General features: G+C 34.4%; 1 protein-coding gene across 1 annotated transcript in view; it reads left to right on the top strand.

Moving 5' to 3' along the window:
- The first annotated feature begins 3828 nt into the window (after positions 1–3828).
- The window catches only part of LOC143249541 (enoyl-CoA hydratase domain-containing protein 3, mitochondrial), a 39802-nt gene continuing 22714 nt past the window's right edge, over positions 3829–20916 (top strand). The window contains exons 1-5 of the mRNA XM_076499566.1: positions 3829–3983; positions 11114–11223; positions 12714–12846; positions 17959–18064; positions 19689–19773. Of these exons, the coding sequence (XP_076355681.1) occupies positions 3915–3983; positions 11114–11223; positions 12714–12846; positions 17959–18064; positions 19689–19773 (503 nt within the window). The 5' untranslated portion in view covers positions 3829–3914. The remainder of the gene's footprint in view (positions 3984–11113; positions 11224–12713; positions 12847–17958; positions 18065–19688; positions 19774–20916) is intronic.

Raw genomic sequence — 20916 nt, 5'->3', positions numbered from 1 at the left:
GCAAACAGATCGTAGATTCCCAACCTGTATTAAAATAAATAAACTTAACTACTCTTTCACGAACTCATATGGCCCGGCATGGCCAAGTGTGTTAATCCGAGGGTCGCGGGTTCAAATCCCGATCGCACCAAACATGCTCGCCCTTTCAGCCGTGGGGGCGTTATAATGTGACGGTCAATCCCACTATTCGTTGGTAAAAGAGTAGCCCAAGAGTTGGCGGTGGGTGGTGATGACTGGCTGCTTTCCCACTGCTAAATTAGGGACGGCTAGCACAGATAGCCCTCGAGTAGCTTTGTGCGAAATTAAAAAAACAAACAAACAAACAAACGAACATATATTTCGTAAGACACGACCACGTAGTTAGAGCACTTGACTTGCAATCGAATCCTCGTTTCACCAAACGTGCTCGCTCTTTCAGCCGTGGAAGCGTTATAAGATAACGTCCATTTCCACTATTCTGTGGTAAAAAAGTAACCCAAGAGTTGGCGGTGAGAGGTAATAACTAACTGTCTTCCTTCTAGTCTTTCAATGCTAAATTAAAGACGACTAGTGTATATAGATGTCGTATAGACTTGAGCGAAATTTGAAACAACCAACCAATGAACTAATAATAATTTTTTTTTAGTTTTTATAAACTATTATTCGTTTCACCAAAATTACTGCTCAAGCGACCTTACGTTCAATTTACAGCATCCAAAAGTATATTAAAAATTCTATTAGAAAAGAAGATCGAATATTCAAGGCAATTACATAAAATATCTAAGTAGAAAAACGTTAAATCTTTTTTAAGTTCACCTTATTCCCCTGAAAAAATCAAACATTTACGTTTCACTATAGGTTTTTGTTTTCTAGATTGTTTTTTTACGTTTCTTTATACAGTACTGTGTTAGAACAAGATAATATTTTGTCACTCTTTCTATTATACGAGGCTAATTTTTCCATGCCATTACAGAATTATAAATTTCAACACTATGGTAATGCTTCTTTGGTACTTGTTGACAATTGAATAAGACAGGATGAGAATAGTTATCATTCTTTAGAATTCCCATGTACTTGTACCAAGGGCATGTCACAATGGTTCTGCTTTAATGGACATACTGATCAAATTTCTGAAATAACTTTCATGATGCCGCATACAGTATTTTAACTATATAGAAAGAAGCTAGCAAGGAGCTAACACCTTAATAAATCAAATGTTTAACACTATATATCAAGTTTTTTTTCTATCATGCCATGGTTTAATATGTGTAAAGAATCAAAAGTTGAGCAGAGAATTTGCGTAAAAGCTTTGTATGATACTGGTTGGACACTCCAACAAACTGCTGCAGACTTGAAATGCTCCCCAAACTTTGGCAGATACATTCTAGCTCGTGAGATCGGGACAGATAAATTTTAAAATAGAAACGAAAGAGGCAGAACACCTAAACTAAATGATACTGATATTAAGTACCTTCGTTTACGCATCCTTCGAAGTCTGCCACTGATCTGACGTGTGAGATAAAAAATAACAACCATGCACCAAATAACAGAAAATTGTCCAGATCTACAGTATCAAAAAGACTCAACAAGAACAGAATATCTGGTGTAGCAGTTTAAAAAACTTTACTTCGATCTCCAAGTATTAGCAAGAGTATGAAATTTGTTAAAAAGTACAAAAACTGGACTTGTATGATTGGCAAAGTGTGTCATGATGGGTTATTCCAAGTTGAAATATTTGTTTCAAAGTATGGGTTAAAGAAAGGTGAAAAATGCTTAAAATAATGTACAGGGAGATAGTATGACGGTTTATGGGTGTTTTTATGCTGAGACGAGAAAAGATGCTATACGGAATAATGGACCAGCACATGTACCGTCAGATAATGATCCGCCATGGTATGCCCACTAAATTGCGTATTATTGGTAAAGGATTTTACTACCAAGAAGACAATGACCTCAAACATTCGTCCAACCTATACAGTAATTACTTAGCTAATAAAGAAGTTTCTTTGTTTGTTTTCAAATTTCGCACAAAGCTACTCGAGGGCTATCTGTGCTCGCCGTCCCTAATTTAGCAGTGTAAGATAAATTTTCTTTTCGGTAAAACAGTTGTTAAAAGACAGGGGTTAAACAACTCTTCATCTTCTGCTTGTGGCGATTGTATAAAAAATATTAATTTATTATAAACAAAGTTTTCCTTTTATCATATGTAATTAGCAGCTTTTCCAAATTCAAAACATGTTTTCGCGTTGTTGTTGTGTTTTTTGTTGGGTTTTTTTGGGGGGTACACCAGTTATTTTAATAAAACATTTACAAAAAACTGGTTTATAAAATTATTTTAATAATAATTTTAAGAAATTCTTTTTTTTATTAATACCCGAATTCCTAGTATCTTGGTTTGGTTTAACAGCTCTTTCGGTTTCTTTGATTTGTGTCATTAATCAAACTGAAAATAGACAAGTTAACAACCAAACTATAGTAAAGTTTAGCAAACAAATGTCAACGACAGACAAAATGAGTCGCTCTCTTTTTGTGCTCTTATCACAAACACATTATGAGCTTATATTTAAAAAAAGTCTTACCATTTATTCCCTACAGGATATCTGGTTCTATGCAATACGGTTTAAAATGAAAACACTTATCAGGATATTTTTTCTATACACTAAGAATTGTGTTTGAAAAATTGTTATACATTTAGGCAAAGCCCTCCGGTAGCTGAGCATAAGTCCAAAGGCTTATAAAGCTAAAAAGTGGGTTTTGAAACCCGTAATGTGAACAACAGGCAGTCTGTTGCGTAGTTTTGTCCTTAACAACAAACAAACATGATGTAGACAAGCGAAAAAACGTCCCTTGTATACAGTCTTGGTTAAAATGTTTGCATATTTTATAACATATAAAATTATTATTATTAAGGTGGAATACAAATATACTGAGCTATATCAAACAGAAAAATATCAAACATTCGTCCAACCTATACAGTAATTACTTAGCTAATAAAGAAGTTTTTTGTTTGTTTGTTTTCGAATTTCGCACAAAGCTACTCGAGGGCTATCTATGCTCGCCGTCCCTAATTTAGCAGTGTAAGACTAGAAGGAAGGCAGCTAGTCATCATCACCCACCGCCAACTCTTGGGGTACTCTTTTACCAACGAATAGTAGGATTAACCGTCACATTATAACGCCCCCACGGGGAAAGGGCGAGCATGTTTGGCGCGACGGGGATGCGAACCCGCGACCCTCAGATTATGAGTCGCACGCCTTAACACGCTTGGCCATGCCGGACCCAATAAAGAAGCTGTGTGTTTGTGTGTGTGTTTTTCGTATAACAAAGCCACAAAGGGCTATCTGCTCAGCCCACCGAGGGGAATCTAATCCCTGATTTTAGCGTTGTAAATCCGGAGACATACCGCTGTACTAGCGGGGGGCATAAAGAAGCTACTGGAATCGCTTAAATGATGCAATGGTCCCAAAGAACCCTGATCTCAACCCACGTAAGTAGATCTAGGCTTTTATAAATCAGAACTTCCTTCCAAAGAAACTTTATGAAAGTGTATTAGAGACAATTGTAGAAAAATTGTAAAGGAAACTTTGGTTAAATATGTTGCAATAATGCCTGAAAGGCTGTCTGCAGTTATTAAAGCAAAGAGGGACACAAACTATTAACTATTTGCTGAATTTCCTCTAAGTTTCTGTTGTACTAAATATGAGGATTTTAACCTGTGATTATTTACCTTCAATTGTTCTTTGAAGGTAACCTGGAATCTAATTGCAACTCTGTTTCTATTAATGTTAAGCACAAAATTCATAGCTGTTCATTTCTCTTTCTCTCTGCCGACCTCCCCTTTCTCTTATATATGTTCATATACACATATTTATTTTGTACTTTCATAATATCGGACTTTCCGAAGCTCAATAACATTTCTTTATGCTTTATTCAACATGGCGTTTTACGTGAGAAGAAAGAGTGTACTCATCTTTCGGCAGTTTGGTTACAGAAGTTTTCTTCAAGTACGTGTTTAATAAGCGTTTAAGCTTTAATCACCGCCCCACTTTTTCATCATTATGAATATTTATAAAGCTTTCATGAAATATTTGAACTTGAGACTCACAAATGTCTAGGCTAATACTAATAGTAACGTAATACTAATACCAAATCACTGGCAGTAATGGACTTTTATCACTTTATGAAAAAAAGGGATAGATTAAAAAGAAGTAAACTTAGTGATATAAAGCAAAATTGTCTCATTGAGATAATTATTAAGTAAAATCTTATAATTAAATCAAACTTATAATTAATAATTATCCACAACTATATTACAGAACATTTAAATGTAAGCTCAGATATTTGCCTATGATAAGCTGCAACCATATACTGTATTACTTCTCTTTGCAGTATAAAATCTCTTGAACAGTTACTGCATTCTACAGCTCCATAAGCTGTTCAGGAAGCAAATGTGTTGGGAGGTCTTTGTCATCTGTGATAATCTGGCAGGGAATAATTTTTGCTGTAGATTACTGTCATCACAGAGGCTGAGTGGTTATTGTTGTATTTGGTCACAACAAGCATGTTTTAGATTCCTTGATTTGAGATTATTTTAAACCTGAATTGGAAGTTCCATTTCCCTTATTGAGTTGAAAATCATGAGAATATTCCCTTAAGGGCAGATTCTGTTTTATTCATGTTACTTTAGAGAATCTATGTATGTGTGATTTCCACTTATTAGGGAGTTGTTTAACAATCTGCAGTCTGGTGTGGCTAGTAAAGTACAGTACATCATTTTTGGCCTGCATTTGGAGTTTAAAGTTTCACTATTAGTTTATAGGTATGTCCGTCTTCTTTTTCTTTTAGTTACAAAGACTTCAAAGTAATTGTAGGAGAGGTAAAATGATTTATTTAATTTTTGACTATGTGTCAGAGTTGTCAGAATGTAACCCTTAGCTTTATATTGCAGTTGTATTTTCAGACAACTGAAGAAGAATGGGTGTTTACTGTCCTGGTTTTCTTGATTCCCAAGGTTTTACACAATTTAACAAATTACATAATCTCAAAGTTGTATAAATCAGTTTCTGTAAATTGTCTGATGTTTAAACATTTTGATCTGATGCAGCATACACATCAAGCAGTTTGTAAAAAATAGTACCATGAAATGTCAGTTAATAATGGTGATTTATCCACAAAATAGCAACAATTATTTCAACAAGAGCTGGTCCAACAGTATGCTGTTGTCATCACTTTCACTTTTTATTCTGAACCTCTTTTTTTTTTTATGTTGTTTTTTTAGGAGGGAAAGTTATAGGTTTGGCTCCAGACATCCATCTCAGTTTTAACTTTTTACACTCTCATTCCATAGTTTTGCTAATGTCAAGATGTTCAATTGCTGAAAAATTATTGATTTCACAGAAAATTTCTTGTTGCAATAAATCATATAGTAGTAGGTTTAACTTATTTATTACCTTCTTTGTACTTCCATAAATTTCTGATACAAGATGCTATTACATAGTGTATGTAAATTACATTAAAACCAGTTATGCTTCTTGGCTTATGAACATTTTGCCGATGTACATTAGATTTCCATTTTACAGAACATCTAGGTTCGATCCTTGTATCTTCAGCTTGTGCAACGACAAGTTTTCGTATGGCCATTCAAGTACATCAGTATCTTTTTCTGTAACTTCAGCTTTCCATATTGTAATCTTAGTTATTCTTCAATGGATTCCTGACCTTCATAATAATTACAGCCACTTTCTCAACATGACCTACTTGACATTGTTCTTTCTGAAGTCATACATCTGTGGTTTTTGTTATTTGGCATTCAGGATCTTAAAACAAAAGAAATCCTCAGTAGCAGTGGCTGTAACTAGATCTCAAATCAGTCAAGAGAAGGAACTATAAGCTAAAAGTTTACATTTTAAAAATTGCTTGTACACTTCATATTTTGGTGACAGGCTCCTAGTAACACAAATCACAAAGAAAAAATATAAATCTTGGATATTACAATTAATTTAAATAATTACAACTGAGGTCTATGTGGATCCCAAAGTCACTATTTCTAATAGGCTATTTCCCTCTTCTCACAAGATTAATTTTTCTCATTTTGTAATACTCTATGTATGCAAATGTTTTAATAGTATATGCTACAAGCCTTTTGCACTCTCCTATTAGAATGTAATACTCCAACATGTCTGCCATGCAAATCATCATGCATCATCTCTCCACCAACAGAAGAGCACTATTATCACAGGAAACATGATTCCCTATGTGCAACACTACAAAACCATAACTTCTTGTTTAGCAGTACTTGAATTCAGATATCTTTCATTTTGGTCCTTACTTCTCAAAGTGGTTTAGCATAATTTACTTTATTTCAAGAATTTTGTTTTCCTCTTTATTCATAAAAGTGTTTAATTTATACATGTTTTGCCATGAGCATTTTTACTTGTTTGTTTGGCAGTAGGCATGAATTTTGAAGCAAATAATACCAGTTCAGGGATAACTCATTTGTCTGATACCATAACTAGGACCATAGGTTTGAGCAACCTATGGGGAGAGATTTATTGCTCTTTATTTGCAGGAAGATTGAGTGTTACATGGGATGACCTTTTTCTCCTTTTATTGCTGCTCTTTATTCTGAGCTTTTCAAGCCTGGTCAGACTGATGGGAATTTTATTATATTAATATAGGTATAAAGGTGTTCTTTTATATTGGTTTATTTTGGGTTTAAGTTGTATAAGTAAGGCTTCTTTAATTTTGCATTTGTAAAGAAGCCTTACTTATACAACAACTTAAACCCAAAATGATGGGAATTTTGATCACTTACGCCTACCTCCCCTCAGAGTTTGCTGTACTCTACCTGAGGATTTTGTTAGACTCTTGTTATCATTCTTTGGTTTCATTTCTGAGGAACCTGATGTTTTTTGTTTATAGCTCCTATTTCTTATGACCACATCTTTCCCTATTACAAATTCTGCCTCTTAACCTTATTTAGTCCAACTCCTCCCTTGCTACTTGGACTTACACTGAGCATTTATCTCCCATTTAGGTGATGGTGTATGCCTATAGGCTTTGGATCAATCTACTCTCTCTTACCATAGGGTGAATGGGCTGTTCATATCTGGACCAATAGTTGTTGGGTTCCATTTTGCCTATTTGGAGGGCAGGATCCAAATCTCCCATTTATCTTATCAGTGCCCAGTATTCCCATCTTTGTGTTACATTGGCTTGCCTGTCATCTTTGACTCTAGCCCTGCAAATGTGGTTTATATGTTGCTGTGAACTTTGAGTTGTGATGCTATATTGTGACCTACCCATTTCCCTCTTCCTTATCTATGAGACCTTTGGGTGGCTCTGTTTTTGAAATGTTTCATGTTTGACATGATCCCAGTCTTTGGTGTTGAGCAAATTTAGTTCAACAACAATCTACCCTTTCTCATCTGATAGCCTGTTTGTCGGAGTTAGAGTCAAGCGTGGCACCACTTCATATCTCCTGACTCTCCCCTTCCCAACCCTTACGTGTTCTTTCTTCCTGTATTATCACTTTTCATCATTTTTTTACAACAATGTATGGTATGCCAGTCATGGTTCTGTTGACAAATGGTAGGTTCAGTTCCAGTGGTATCTCATTTGGCAACCTTCATTCTTCATTGGAGCCCTTTCATTACTCTTCCACCCTTGTTTTGCATGCCTGCTTCTTTTCTTCCTTCTTGGGATCTTTTATCACACCAGTGTATGTCTAAGGCAGTGCAAAACCTCCTCCCAAAACAGGCTATTAAAAGCTACTGCATGGGGTTTGGGGGTTTTGGTGTTTGTAGTTCCCAAAAAGATGGGGCTGGAGATCATCGTTGACCTGTCCCTTCTCAATCAATATGTTCACACCCCACACTTTACTATAGAATTTTACCTTACTCTTAGGTGGCCAGGATGGATATCTCCACTGTTTTTCTGCATGTTTCCATATCAGAGTATTCTTCTCATTATTTCTGGTTTCTCCATTGTGGGGTGGTGCACCAGATTTTCACCTTACCCTTTAGGCTGGCTTTGGCACTGTACATATTCTGAAGGATGGTGTGAACCTTCATTCAACTTCTTCATCTCTGAGGATTATACTTTCAATTTTACATGGACAACTGGCTTATTTTTTATCCTTCTCAAAACTGTTTAGGTGGGCTAGTTGATCAAATTGGGAAAGTTCTTGCTTTATCCTACCCAGTATTCCAGTGTGACAGAAGTAAGTTTTTATATTTACAATGATAAAATCCAGGGTTTTATTACTTTCAGTGGACACAGCAGATAGCTTGATGTGGCTTTGCCAGAAGAAAACACACATACATAGTTGGGCCCGACCTTCTCTCTCCAGTTCTGTTCTATGAACTGGCTATTCAGAATGCCCTGTCTGCTATTTCACTTTTTACTTACAAGATTCTATCACTTGGGACAATGTGATCTTCTATGACTTATGTCATAGTTCTGGGCTAATCTCTTATGTGATTCCTTCAGTGATGAAATCTTTTTCAGGATCCCTTAAATGCTCCTATAACCCTTCTTTCCTACATTGTAGTTCATCTCTGATGGTAGTTGGACAAGGCTCGCACATTGTGTAGTGTCATGCTTCTTCCTCCATAGCCACCATTCTCAGTCATCATGACTTTGTTTTGGTTCCCAGTTTCCCATCCTCAGGCTTTGGCTGTAAATGGTTTCAGCCAGGATTTTTCAAACAGGTACCTTTTTGTTTATCTTCCTATCTGATTACATCTTCAGGTAGTCTCCCTCATCTATACCACACTTTGCATAGTTCTTTTGATTACTCTGTACTGGCCTGCTCAACCATGGTTTCTTCAGTTACTTCAGTTATAGTTGTTCCCTCCTATCACACTCCCCTTATTCCACAATTTTTTGTCAGTCACAATTGGTAGTTCTTCATGTCCTTCATCTTCACACTTGGCTTTTGTTCTGTTCCTGCCAAGAAGTTCTAGTTTCTTACATTGGGTTGCATTTCATTTATCTTATTCTGTTTGTTCTTCATCAATGGCTGTATATCAACAAAAATGGAATATTTTCACACCTGTGCCCTGACTCAAGATATCCTAGCTTCTAGTCCATTGGTTATGGGTATTTCCAAGTTTTTGTTAATAGCTTTTCGAGAAGGGGTCTTTGGTCTCCTCCATATCAAGTTATCAGCCAGTCCTATCTCATAGTTTTTCTAGTTAATACAGGGTTTTTCTTTTCCTTGTCATCCATTCTTTCTGTATGTCAGTTGCCTAGGTGTTTTTTGGATTGGGATATTAATATGGTACTTCATTCCATTACTTTATCTCTGTTTGAACCTGTCACCTCATGCTCTTTGTTTTACCTATCTCTTAAGGTGTATTTCTTTCTCCTCTAGGCCTACAAGCATTTTAAGTTGGATCTGTTTGCTAATTAGGAGGATATTGTGCAGTTGGGTATGTGGACCACCCATTAGATGTTCATCTCTCATTATGTACATCATAGCACAGTTTCTGCTTCCTCAAGGTATCACTTACCACCTGTGGCTTTACTTTAGACTTTGGTACAGCTAATATACAGGGTAAGTCTCTATTCATACATTTTTCTTTCATGGGATCTTGCTTCTAATTCAACTCTTGGATCACTTGTTGAGCTGTCTCAGATGAAGCCATTCCTCTGGACTCTCCAATACTTTACCCCCTTCTCTTCTTCCATTGGAGTATGGGAGTTTTTACCACTTACCAGTTCCATGCTGCTAGGATGGTTGACCATGGTGGTATCATGTGAGATGGGTTTTACATAGATGGCTATAACCACTCAGTTCAGAGTAAGGTGGTGGTATTCTGCTGGTGTAGAAGGTGCAATGTTCTCTGGATTGAGTAACACATATAATAGAGTGAAATATCTCAGTGCAGTTCACTCATAAATTAGGTGCCCTCATCCTATCCTTGAGTGTATGTCAGTTATCCATGGACTAGTTTTGAATATTGAATGGATCAATCAGCTTAAAGTCCTCACACAGGTTTGGAGTTGTCCATTTCCCTCCCTCAATTATTCCTTGCAAGTGGTGGGTCATGGAGAGTATAGGTGGAATGTTTCCATTTCCATTCTGGGCATTACTTTGCACTCTCTTGTGATGGGGATATTACTGACCTGTGGACATTTAGGACCAGTCTCATAGTTGTAGGAGTTGTTTGCATGTGATGAACTTCCCTTGGATACCAGTTGACATATTTCTGGATCTCTGGCTCAATGCTAGTCCTGTGTCATGTCCTGAAGTCTATTTTCCTCACATCCACGATCTCAGGACTTGAAGTGAAGCAAATATGATCCTCATTCTACCCTCATGGAGGTGTTGCTATCCAGCAAGGAGGTTTTGGATATAGTTGACTTACTGAAAGTCCACTGCAAAATGGCCATCCTCCATTATCCACTGAGATGTATTGAAACATGAAACTTTCGATAGCCAAAGGAGGAAGCTAGTAATGTAGATATTTTATCTACGGAAGGCTTGTGGTAGGCCTTATAAAAAAATTATCATATAGAAGGCAGCACAAAATGGGGAACTAATCTTGTGAGAGTAGGTGAGTACTTACTGGAAATGCATTTTCAATATTAGAAAATTATAAGTTGGAAATAATACTAGAATTGTTTATTCATAATGAGAACCTTGTACTTTGAAAAATGAAGGGAATAATGTATTTTAACTGAAGAAGGTGGTGAGTTGGTTCATTTACAAATGCACAGAGTAATGATGTGCTACCCTGACAATCTAGTAATTTTTAGGACTGTTCTTGGCCACTTATTTTCTTCAAGTGAGTTATTATTTAAATTGCATGTATTATGTTCAACTTTGGAACTTCCCAGTGGCTCAGTAATGAGACAGACAGCTTACAATACTAAAAATTTGGTTTGATATATATAAAAATATGGATAGATCATTTTTTCTACAGGTAATTGCACATACTATATTAATTAGAAATGTATATGAGTGCAAAAGGTGTTTTTTAGAAACATCATAGCTCCTATAGATTTTTCACTTTATCTGTGTTGTTACAAATATATTAAATACTTTTTGTTTATAAATGTAAATTGTATTAACATTAACTCAAGTTTTACCATAAGTCTTGGTATACCTTGTCCATCCTCGTTTCAGGGCAGAGTATGCATCCATTCTTCATCTGTATGTCCAACAGAAGACCAACTCACCATATGTAGTCAAGAAAATGGAGTAAGGAGAATTACGTTAAACAATCCAAAGAAAAGGTATGCTACCTTCCTCACATAACATCTTGCCAGATCAATTAAATAGTAGAATTATCAAAGTACAATTTTTATATTTAAAAACGAAATGTTAAAAACTTAATTTAGTACTCTTCATTTTTTTTCTAAGAATTTCTTTTCAAGTATGTATGTGGTTACAGTTTCTAGAAAGAAAAGTTCAGTAAGTATCCATCATCAGAAGTCGTTTGTATTTGATGTTAAATTAATGGAGTTTTTTTAACAGAGGTTTTACTTTTTTGGATAACTATTCTGATTACTGTTGTGTATCTGGACTGTTAGAAAATTGATAAGGTACTTCATGAAAGATTAAGCATATGAAAGTTTTGGGAATATTGATAAGTGGCTAGAAAAATTGACTTACTGATAGGAAACAGCTACCAGGATGATTATATATAGGTTTTGAGGAGTTACACAGGGAGATAGATTGAAATTTTTTTATATGTTTTCTTTGGAAAGAAAGAGAATCTGGGATAATATCAAGTACTTTAGGTTGTTAGAAGTTTGGAATCTGTAAATCCAGATGATGTTTTCAAACAATTTGTAGAGTGTAAGACTGAAGAACACCAGTTCAAGATGTGAGAAAACTCGTATGCAACTGTATTTAAGTTATTGTTATTTTTTTAATAAAGTAGTCAGTCTAAGACCTAATGTCTTCAGGTTTGGTATATCAAAAGAGATGAAAAGATTATTGAATGTATATTTCATAGATTACATTTGGATACAAAGTACTTTTACTTAGTTTATAGTACAGGGGTATTATGAAATGGTAATGTCAAGGTGTTCAGTTTTGTTCCAGTTATTGCAGAAAATACCAACAAATTGGAAACAGTAGACAGGCTACTAAAATGAGAACTAAGTACATTTAAGGTAAAAGGTTTAGGAACTGTTTTCTTAGAAGAGTAAAATAGAAGATTTAAAATATATTAGCCATTTGTATTTGTTAATAGTTTAGATATTCTTTTCAGGAGTTATTTACTTTTGTTTGAAGATACAAATTTTACTTTTATGTGCAATAGCTTTAGGCTTTGAAAGCCTAGAACAAACTTAATTTTTTATAAAACCATATTTTTGGCTATAGTTATAAATCTTGTGGAATGTTTTGCATAACAATATGATGTGTGCTATACATCCAAATTATTTTGACCTTTAAATTGGATAAGTTAGAGTAGCATTATTTGATTTAAATTTGGTTATGGTTTGTACTAATACATATAAAGTAAAACCTTGTACATATTCATTGGACAGTGAAATAATACTAAATATTTTAAACAAAAGACAGCCAGGAAAAAGATGAATGCATTTAGCTAAGTTTACATGTATAAAATGTTTAGGTATGAAACATTTGATAAAGAATGCAAATTAAAATTTTATTCTATAACAGTTATATACAGTATTAACTAAAAAAAACATTTATATCATGTAGGATGTATTTCTTGTCACTCATATAATTATCTGTTATTTGTTTCTTCCAGAAATGTTCTCTCTATGCCAATGCTAGATTCTTTGAAGAAAGATCTTTCAAACTTGGATAAAAACAATTTATCATGTATTTTGATCTCTGGTAATGGGCCTGTATTCTCAGCAGGACATGATTTGCAAGAATTGGTAAGTCTATAAAAACATGTTTAATGATGAAAAAATTCAGCAGACAACTAATTTGTCTTATTTAACTTAACCTCTTTGCCACCAGTAATGGGTCAAAGACCATGTCATATGTTTGTTAACCTGTATTTCAAATTTTATTAAACTACAATTTATGAATGTATGTCATTAAGTTTTGTATCAAATTGTAGATTATAATACAAATTTTAGCATGATCTATTAGTTAATTTCTTAATATAAAAGTAAATATTAAAAAAGAAATCTTAAATAATGATTTTTGTGTGTGATGTGATATGTTGATTATAGCATTGATTCAAATTAGATGTTCAAATACAAAGTCCATAGTTTTTTACAAATTAGAAAGTCAAATTACTTATATTTGTGAGCTACAATATCAAACAAGAACTTCCTGTCTTTTCTATTTGCTGAGGTGTCACACATACTGGTTCAAACACAGTGTCCCCTCTCACCTCTTTCCATTAATGTCCATTTGTGGCTGATCATTGGGTGTTGCAGATTTTGTCAAAGGACTTTCCCTTCATTCTTCTCTCCTCCTTCCATATTTCCTATTCCTTTTACTTTTCCTCTTCCAAGGGGTGCAGTTTTTTCTTAGTGTCTGTTAGAAGCAATGTCAGACCTATTAGCTGCAGTCACTATCATATGGATTTCTCATCCTTCTCCAGGATTTTATTCCTGTTAGCTAGTCATTCCCAAAAAGACTTAGATATCTGCATCCAATCAAAGATCTTTCACATCTCAATATGTTTCTCAACCTACTTTTATTTCTCATTGAGACTTTTCTCATCTTAATGTTGTCTTTTTGTTTGATATGAGCCTTTGAGTGACCAAGATAGTTGTCTCAAAAACTTATTTTCACATTCCCATTCCATCTGCTTCCAGTCCTTATCTTTGAATTGTTCATTGAGATAAGATTTGTCAGTTCTGCAACCCCCCTTTGGTCCTTGTATTGGCACTATACATATTTTTGCTTGAGTAATGAATGCTTTTGCTCATACACATTCATAACTTGATATTGTAGTTCCACCATTATACAGATGATTAGCTTCTTTAGCTCCATCCAGTCAGGTCTTCTGCAACAATTCTCTTTTGTTCCTTCAGGAACCATCCTGTCTTAGATGATTAGCAAAGTCAGAGAAGTCTCATCTTGCACATATTTATGTTTGATTATTTTAGATGTGTTCTTCAATTCTCATCACAGCAGAGCCTAGCCTTTTCATTTTCATTTAAAGTACATGGGCATTTTGTGGCTTCTGTTTTGTCTTTTTTTTTTTTTTCCTGCTTGGGAAGTTCTCTCTTTTTTGGAGCTTCCTTGGAATTCCTCTTGGGTCATCTTCACATGGTTCATTTGCAATGGACTCTGTATAATTGATGGAACCTCTCCAAGGGTCCATTGTCCTCTCTTATTCATCTTCCTTTTTCCTTGTATAACAATTTCATCTGGTGGCTCAACCAGACCAGTACCTAGAAGGTGTGACTCTTCTTCCTTCTCATCCAGATCTCCTTCTTTTTTTGCAAATACTTATTTGAACTCTCGGTGGTTAATCAGTCTGTAATTAATTTCCTTTAGTTGTGAATATCTGTTTAGTTATGATCTATACAGATGACTCAACAGTGGTTTATGATATCAGTCTCCAGGGAGTTCTTGTTATCATTCTCACTGTGTGCACTCCTTCAACCCTCTCTTCTGGGTATGTTCTTTACAAGTCTGACTGATGACTTGTTGTGTTCTGGATCTTCTGAATTTTGTCATATTTTGTCTCTCAAGACTTGATTACTTTCCAATGAATGGTCCTTCAAGTTTTCCAGCATTTTTGGTTTTATCTGGGCATCTGTTTCTTTACCTTTGTCACTTAACACAATACCAAACTTTCTCTTTTTAGGACTTCTGCATCTATCAGCTACATGGGAGTGTGACGATATATTTACTTCTATTTTCTTCTGTCTGTTTCTCATCTTTATTCTCACTTAGATCTTGATCACCCACTCTGTCCTGTCCATGAAGTCTGTTGCTTTTTGGCTTGCATCAATTCTTTTTGTGGTTCTCCTACACTGTTTCTTCATTATTTGAAATATCTTTTTTCACCTGCAGTATTTCTTACTTACTCTTATCTCTAGTTGTCATTCTGCATGTATCTTACTGGTTCTGACAAGGTAAATTCTTTCATTTTTTATCTTTCCTTTCTCAGACTTTTTCATACCTCACCAGATCCTGCTCAGTGGCAAATGATGCCTGGAAGGGTATACTTATCTTGGGTGTTTTTGAGGCACCCTAGACGTCAGCTTAACAATAATTTCTTCAATACATTCTTCTGCAGTCCTCCCTTCATCTTCCTGTAACCCATTCTTTTCTTTGTTCCTCTCTCTTCCATCAAGTGGTGTTATCATTCTTACATCCTCCAGTAGCACAGCAGTATGTCTGTAGACTTATAACACTAGAAACTAGAATTTCAATACCCATGTTGGCAATAGCACCACCAGCCCATTATGTAGCATTGTGCTTAACTACAAATGACAACATCGTCATCATCATTCTGACTTTATGTGTGGAAATTATCTGGTCCCTTACAAAATGTTGGAGACTCTTTATGTTGTAATCTTTCTTCTTCCTTTGTCTGTCCTCCAATCCTGTCTATCAGATGAAGTTACATATTTTTAACAGTTGCTTACTGTATTGTACTTTCTAACTTCTCATTCTTCTGTTCCTCATCTCCTTGAATTCTTCATGTGACATTTCATTCAGGATTTATTGTTATCAACCTTTGCTGGCTCTCTCTTTCTACTACGTTTCCATTTTCTGGTTACTGTCCAGTTTTCCTCTTTGATCTTCACTATGCTCTTCCATTCCCTTCACCACTTCCTTGTGTTTCAGAATGATATCTGAATGTGTTATTCTCCACACCTTTACCTTACCTTTATTTGTACCCTTGGTTCTCTGTTCCTTATTCTATATCTTCCTCAAGACATATTTCCTCTTCCTTTTCACCTGTGGTTGTTGATGTTTTGATATGTATGCCATTGTTTTTTTGCTTTTTCTTTTACCACTTCTCCTGTGGTTGTTGATGTTTTGATATGTATGCCATTGTTTTTTTGCTTTTTCTTTTACCACTTCTCCTGTGGTTGTTGATGTTTTGATATGTATGCCATTGTTTTTTTGCTTTTTCTTTTACCACTTCTCCTGTGGTTGTTGATGTTCTGATATGTATGCCATTGTTTTTTTGCTTTTTCTTTTACCACTTTTCCTGTAACCTTCTCTATCCTAATTGTGCTTTTCTCCCTTAGCCATCTGCAGTATGTGAGGGTGACAGCAGATTCACTACTATTCTCTCCTATCTATTTTTCATCTTTATTTTTACTCAGATACTGATCACCTACTCTGTCCTCTTTATGCAGCCTGTTGCTATCTGGACTGCACCACATCAATTTCTGATTTCCCTACACTATCTCTTTTACTTGCAGTATTTCTGCACTTACCTTTACTGGATTACTTTGTCACTTCATATGTTTATGCATTATTTGTTGGCTGAGGATGTTTATTGACCCTTTCAGGTGACCTCTCATCAAAATGACCATCTTATTTTCTCTCTGGGTGCTATCTTTCTTCATTTGATAGGAGGATATTGTTCAGACTGTCGTGTGGATGACTCTTCATGGCATCTTTATATTTTGGCTGTTTCTTCATCATCATGCTACAGACTACCTCTAGTTGCCATTCTATATATATTTCACTGGCACTGACTAGATACATTCTTTTCTTTCTCAGGTTTTCTCATACTTTACTTAATCTTGCTCAGTGACAAATGATACCTGCTAGGGTATACTTGTCCTAAATCTGCACAGTATAGGGTCTTCAAGGCCTGATGTAGCACTCACATGTTGATGGGATGTTCCACAAGACCACTATAGGTAACCAAGCAGTTCATAATTTCCTACTTGGGACCAAGCCCAGACTGCACATACTCATGGACTACCATATGTAATACAGGCTGAGGATAACTCTCTATCCTACACATCTAGATTAATAAATTAATGCTGTCCTGTTTTTTAATACAAGTTTTTTTATGGCCACCCATTACACTGGTGGACCATGGAAGATCCCTCATAAGAGTGACCAATTCTGCCCAATAGAAAGCAGGGTGGAGGTGTTCTGTTGGTGTAGTCCAATTCATCCCTACAGCTGGATTTCCCCTATCATACCATTAGGTTCCCTGGTGGTCTGGTGCTAGACTGGTACAGGACCAACCAACATAAACCCTGATTTTGTCTGCAGGGTAGATGCAGCTCTTCTGTTTTGTTTGATTGGGATTGAGGAAAAGATAGGAGGGGCTCCTCTTCTACCATGGACTGGACAACAGATTGACAAATATGTGACACAGTTTTAATTCTAGACTATGCTCATTTTTTGTGTTATCTAGTGATACATATGTTCTTTCTGGCAAAATATGTACCCTAGTACAGACATTATGCTGTCTCCTAAGTTTGTGCTCCTGTACAGTTTTATAGTATAGGGTTTCATGCTCCATAGGTTTTCCTTTCAGATGCTTCCTAATCATCTAGGTAAATTTTGCATTGGTTCTTTCAATGTTTCAATGTTGGATTCTAGCTATATGTGAGCAGAAGCTATGTACTATTTTGGAAGTTAACATTTCTCAACTCTGGAAATGTATTTCTGATAGATATTTACATACACTCACCCTTCCCACCTGTTTTCTCCTCTTTTAGTGAATCTTTTTTGAGTGTTGTAGTGTGAGTCAGCTGTGCTAGAAGGATATGTCACACTCTTGCTGCATTTGCATGCAATGACACAGCCATATCACATAGAAACACATACAATTAGGTGAAGTCTTTAAAGTTAGTTGTGAGTGAAAAGGTGTTAATATAGAGGGCAGCTCTGAACTGAGAAATTTATATATGAGAAGAGGTAAGTATCTATTGGAAATACATTTTCAATGTTGGTAAATGCTAACCTTAAGTTTATTGAGTGGATGTATAGAAATAAAAACAGACATAAACAGTAGAAAATTGTGCTTAAATATCAAGAAATCAAATGGATTACCATGAACTCTTCAGTAAATACAAAGGTTTATTTTTTTACAGACTACTAAGACTGGAGAAGATTATCATAAGAAAGTTTTCAGCAGATGCACAGAAGTTATGATGGCCATTCACAATTGTCCTGTACCAGTCATTGCCCAAGTTAGAGGTGTGTTCTTTTAGAGTTTGTTAAAAGTGACCACATTAAAAAAATATCAGGTGCAAAACCAATTATTAAAAAAAAATTTCATATGTTTTTTAGTTATGCCAAAATTAAGTTAAGTAATTCATCATTAGAAATTCAGAAAATGAACAAAAATATAAAGACTTGGAAATGTTATTTCAGGGGATTTTAGAGTGTAGAGTGTGGGATTTAATAGACTGCTCTTGCTTGCTTCTAGAGTGGTATAATATTTCAGCTTCTATACTGAAGTCTTATACAAATCAAATTGTTAACTGGGCAGTGACTGTAAGGCTAGACCGACACATCAGGAAAAATCAGTATTGGCAGGACTTAACTAAAAATTGGCTATATCACAAAGTGCTGACTAATATTGTATTCAGGACATGGCTTACCACTGGAAAATTGAAAAAAGAACCTCTTCATCAAATTACACCAACCAACATTCATTCTAAGCCATGGCTTTGATATCAGGTGCTCCTGGACAGTCACTCTCATCAAATTACACTTACAGACTTTTGTGTTGAAACCTAAAAATAATTATACAGGAAAGAACTATTTTGAAGGATTACACTCACCAATAAAATAACTATTCAGTTGACAGCTTTGATTTTGACCTAAAGAAGGCCTCAGAATTGAAGCTAAAACATTGTGCAGATTTATCTTGTTAAATAAAATGAAGTTAATAGTATATAATTTTTTAAACTTTTGCAGGTGGTAATTCATATTTTATATTCAAGAAAATGTGCATTTAAGAAATAAAAGCTATTATGTTTGACCATGTCTACAGTAAGACAGGTAAATGTGAAAACTGTGTGGTTTCATGAAAATTACATTATTTTTATATAATTATCAAAGTCGTAAATTGAAAATTGTTTTAATAGCCTTGCTGATAGCAGGATCTTTTCTAATGATACTTTTAAATTCAGCTTGATTATTTTATAATGGAGTAAAAAGAATGGGTGAAGTTCAGTCAAAAAAGCCATTTTACCATTTCTAAATAAAGAAACCTATGTACGTTATGTTTCTACAATCAATATATTTGAAGCTCTGATGCAAGGTATTCTAAAAGTGTTTTTTCTTGTTGTTTTTTCTATTTTTTATAGCTTAGAATAAACAGAATATTTAATATTTGAACATTTTTATTTCAAATTTATGAAGAATGTGAGACATAATTTTTAATACTGAAGCTTTTATTAACATAAAGTAATTAACATCCATACCTGAATAAATGGAATAAGATCATACAATATTTCCATATTTCATAACATATCAAGCATAATGTTATAAGAAGTGAGAGAAGTTTTATTGAAGTTATTTAAGACAATGTAAAAAATAATTCAGTTTACTGTTGGGAGGGAATGCTAATCATGTGTAATGTTAAAGTAATATGTGTTTATTTAAAAGAGAGAAATGTAGCTATAGGAAAGAACTATTTTGAAGGATTAGTAATTGTTGTACAACTGCATGATTTATGTATACTAAACTTGTATAATTTGATTATTTTTTATCAATAGATAAACATGTAAAAAAACTGTTTTAGGTGCACCAAGTTGTTAAACAGCAATTAAACTGATTTTACTTTGTATACCTATTGTCTCTCACTCTTTAGGCCTAGCGGCAGCTGCAGGTTGTCAACTTGTAGCTTCTTGTGATATTGTTGTAGCATCAGATAAATCCAAGTTCTCAACTCCTGGGTGAGCAAATTCTTATATATTCCTTGCTAATTTGATAAAGTTTCATTTTTTGTGCTTTTTACTTTCTTGTAAGTAATTATTATTTTTAATAATAATGTGAAAATATAAGTCGTAAAATCTGTAACGTATATAGTATTTAAGTATGTACAGTAAGAATTGTATTGATAAAAATTATTTTCATTATATGATCTGTTCCTTTTACTTATGAAAGAAATCGAACAAACAAGAAAATTTTGTAATATCAAAATTTACTGTTTTGTAATTTTCTGTTAACCCTCTCTGCACAGGCAGCCTTTACTACACATATCACAAGGTTTGTAGTGTCTTATATTCAAAATTTAACTAAACTACTCTTCGTTTATGTTATACCAACAAGAATAATATAAAATTGTAGCTAGTAATCCATATTTTAATAATATATAAGTTTTAAGTTCTTAATTTTAGAATGCAATATTTTAAAAAATCCTGAATTTTCCCTATTGTGAGAAATGTAACTTTATTTCTCTAAGCATCCCCTAATTTCTAATTTCTTCACCACCTCTCCCATAAGTATGAAATTTAAAGTAAATTACTTGCTATAGATATGCTCAGACAAGTATAATTTTCATAGCTTTCAATCTTGTTTAGTTACAGAGTCGTCAAGTAGAAAATCGGACCCCTATTGTCACATCCTCTCTTTCAGGATGTATTAATGGTTCTCCTTTATGTTTAATTCTATATTATTTATAGCCATCAGAAAGCCAAGACTTTCATCTGTTAAGTGCTATATTATATTATGTTGTATTTTGAACAAAAAATCGTTAATTTCCATTTTAGTACAAGCTTAGGTTAATTTGTAATTGCTCTTGTCACATAGTTAGAAATTCAGAAAAAATTGTGATTGTTATGAGACACTGTCTGCTTTTTTACATGTTTAATCCTTTCACTGCAGGCCCACTATAGTATACATGAGTTCATCTACACATTTGCACATGTTAAATATTTGTGCTGTAACGTTTTATACAGCATGTGTATCTTAACAAAATTTGTTAGACGTTTAGTAAAGATTACAAGTATTTTGTATACAAAACATCAGATTTCTTAATTAAATATTTTTGCTAAAACATTTATTTGTGAAAAAAAACTGATCTTTACCCAAGAAAT

Source organism: Tachypleus tridentatus, chromosome 4 (assembly GCF_004210375.1).
Source record: "Tachypleus tridentatus isolate NWPU-2018 chromosome 4, ASM421037v1, whole genome shotgun sequence".
Classification (NCBI taxonomy): Eukaryota; Metazoa; Arthropoda; class Merostomata; order Xiphosura; family Limulidae; genus Tachypleus; species Tachypleus tridentatus.
The sequence above is the reverse complement of the archived record's forward strand: the minus strand, read 5'-3'. Positions and strand labels throughout refer to the sequence as shown.